The sequence below is a fragment of the Anneissia japonica genome, unplaced genomic scaffold, assembly GCF_011630105.1.
Source record: "Anneissia japonica isolate Jap-2015-1 unplaced genomic scaffold, ASM1163010v1 scaffold287539_len122650_cov154, whole genome shotgun sequence".
In the NCBI taxonomy this organism is placed as follows: domain Eukaryota; kingdom Metazoa; phylum Echinodermata; class Crinoidea; order Comatulida; family Comatulidae; genus Anneissia; species Anneissia japonica.
The window spans coordinates 1-2739 of record NW_022722456.1 but is presented as its reverse complement, the minus strand read 5'-3'; the positions used below and the strand labels follow the sequence as shown (position 1 = coordinate 2739).

General features: G+C 32.3%; 1 protein-coding gene across 1 annotated transcript in view; it reads left to right on the top strand.

Annotated features, from left to right (window-relative positions):
- LOC117111894 (arylsulfatase A-like) overlaps positions 1–1530 on the top strand; it is a gene marked incomplete at its 3' end in the record, with an annotated part of 9669 nt that extends 8139 nt beyond the window's left edge. Inside the window, exons 3-4 of the mRNA XM_033254920.1 lie at positions 368–1009; positions 1272–1530. Coding sequence (XP_033110811.1) covers positions 368–1009; positions 1272–1530 — 901 coding nt within the window. The remainder of the gene's footprint in view (positions 1–367; positions 1010–1271) is intronic.
- Positions 1531–2739: the final 1209 nt, after the last annotated feature.

Here is a 2739-nt window from a genome sequence, read left to right as displayed (position 1 = left end):
GCATTTTACAGGTACGGAATCAGCACTGTCTCTTATACACATCTAGATGTGTATATATTATATATATATACATACATATTATATATACATATTATATATACATATTATATATACATATATATATACATATATATATATATCTACATATAATATAATTTATATGCTCAAGTTAAAAAAAATTGCTGCAAAATGAGCAAGGTAATTTAAAAAAATGATTATTCATTTATATATTTATGATTTTTTTTTCGTTTTACAAGGGAGAATACATCTTTAACGAGCTTAAAAATTAATAATTATGTCATAAACGACAAGATTTAACATTGCTTAGACGTCCGTTTCCTGTTAATGAATATTCATTTTTGCATAGGGCTGGTCTTCTGACTGGACGCTATCCTGTACGCACGGGAGTCTGGAATAATGATGGCAATGTTGTTTTCCATCAGAAATGCACGGAAGGCCTGCCACATAGTGAGGTTACCATTCCAGAAATGTTGGCTAGGCAAGGCTACAAATCCTCCCTCATCGGCAAATGGCATCTTGGTGTCGGTTACAATAGAGAATATCTTCCCTTGCATCACGGTTTTGATAATTATTTTGGGATTCCACATACGCATGCAGATTGTCCGTGTGAAAAATGTTTTTTTCCAGATGATAACTGCACATCTCAAGATGGCTGTAATTATTCACAAGCTCCGTGTCAACTAATGCTTGGAGATGAAATAATTGAGCAACCCGTTAATTTGAAAGAATTAGCGGAGCGTCAAGCTAGAGCAGCGAGAAGTTGGATTCGGGAATATGCTTGTACTGGAACTCCCTTTTTTCTCATGTATGCTTTTATGCATACCCATTTACCCCATTTCGCGGGTAAAAGATTTCGGAATACAACCCTAGGTGGTGAATACACTGACTCATTAGCGGAATTAGATTGGCAGGTAGGAGAAGTGATGGATGAATTGAAGAAGAGTGGAGTAATTAACAATACGTTAGTCATTGTTACTTCTGATAATGGGTAAGACTATAAATTATTATACGTTTAAATTGCCACATAGCAGGGTCGAATCCAGGATTTTTCCGTTGTGGAGATCGGAGGGGATAACATTTCCAGATGGTTTGAGTCAACACTAGGCTTATTCCCATCATGAGAGTAATGGTCCCCATATAAAGTCCTATAGGCCTATGACATTAGATCTATTATTTAATTTGTTATTGCGATAACGTAAATCATCAAGTACAACTTAAATTGTATTATTTTTTTTTTTAATTTTTGTTAGGGCGGCGTTGGAGGATTTAACAAAGGGCGGGTTTTCTGGAGTGTTAAAATGTGGAAAAGGTTCGATTTTTGAGGGCGGGGTACGTGCTCCTACTGTAGCTTTTTGGCCAGGCCATATCTCGAGCGGAATATCAACCGAATTCCTGAGTCAACTAGACATCTGGCCAACGCTGAGAAGTTTAAGTGGTTCCTCCGCAGATGATTTTAACGTCATTCTGGATGGGTTCGATTTCTCAGATGTACTTTTAAGAAATAAAAAGGTAGGAATAGTCTATAGATATTATAAGCATTATTTATAGATCAAGTTACCGATCCGAAAGTTCTCGTGTTTCTACATTTTCTTTCGTAAGTGACATGCTCTTCCTTAGTTTTTAGAATGAACGTTCGCCAACTACACGCGCAGCGCTTGTAATATCAGTAGGCTTTACATATTTGAAAACAGTAAAAACAGAACCTGTCGGCAAGATCGGCACTTTAAGGCTCTATCTATCCAATTTTATGTGTCTTTTTAACACAATGATCAGTTTTCGGGTCCTAAACTTTGAAACAGCCTACCTACCAATTTAATTAAATCCCCATCAAAAAATTTGATCTTGAGAAATCTAAAAAAGTATTTAATATCTACATACAATCATGAATTCTAAAACTAAATATAAGTTCATTTTTTTTTTATCCCTGGTTAAATATATTTATAATCACTAATAATTTTATAAAGGTGTTTATTTTACACAAGCTTAATTTTTTAATAGCATATTAATTCTACAATTTATTGACAATTTTTTGCTCAGGAGCCCTTCACAAGCCTTTGCTATTTGGGTTTTTGCCTCTTTTTTGAAATTAATATTTATTTTTTTCTTTAATATCTGTACGTATATGAAAAAGAGAAATAAATGTTACGTTGAATTGAACTGAAAAAAATTTGTCAAATTTGTGTGCTTTGACCATATATAGGCTACATGATGAGGTCAAATTACACCCAAATATGGGTATATAACATTTATTTGTGACATAAAATTGTCATTTGATATTTCATTAAAAGATCTACCTTCTTCTGAGTGGAGATTCTTATCATTTAATATATTTAAAAAAAAAAGAAATATGACCTTTTTCTTAATGGAGCAGTCCAGCGTATTTTTAACCAATCAAGAAGTCATATATCATACCTAGGCGTCATGCAATAAAACGAAAAGGATACAACGAAAATGTACGGATGGAATTAAAAATGCACGATGAAACTAAATTTCCGTATCGAAATAATAATAATAATAATAATAATAATAATAATAATAATAATAACAATAAAATTAATAATAATAATTTTATTTAATAAAGTACAAACAACTTTTATTTAAAATATTCACAGGCGCTGTACAGAATATCAAAAAAACAGAAATTTACACACACAAAAAAAATCAGTACCGTACTATATATATACAGTAATATCCATTAAAAGTTAAATAGAAGAACGG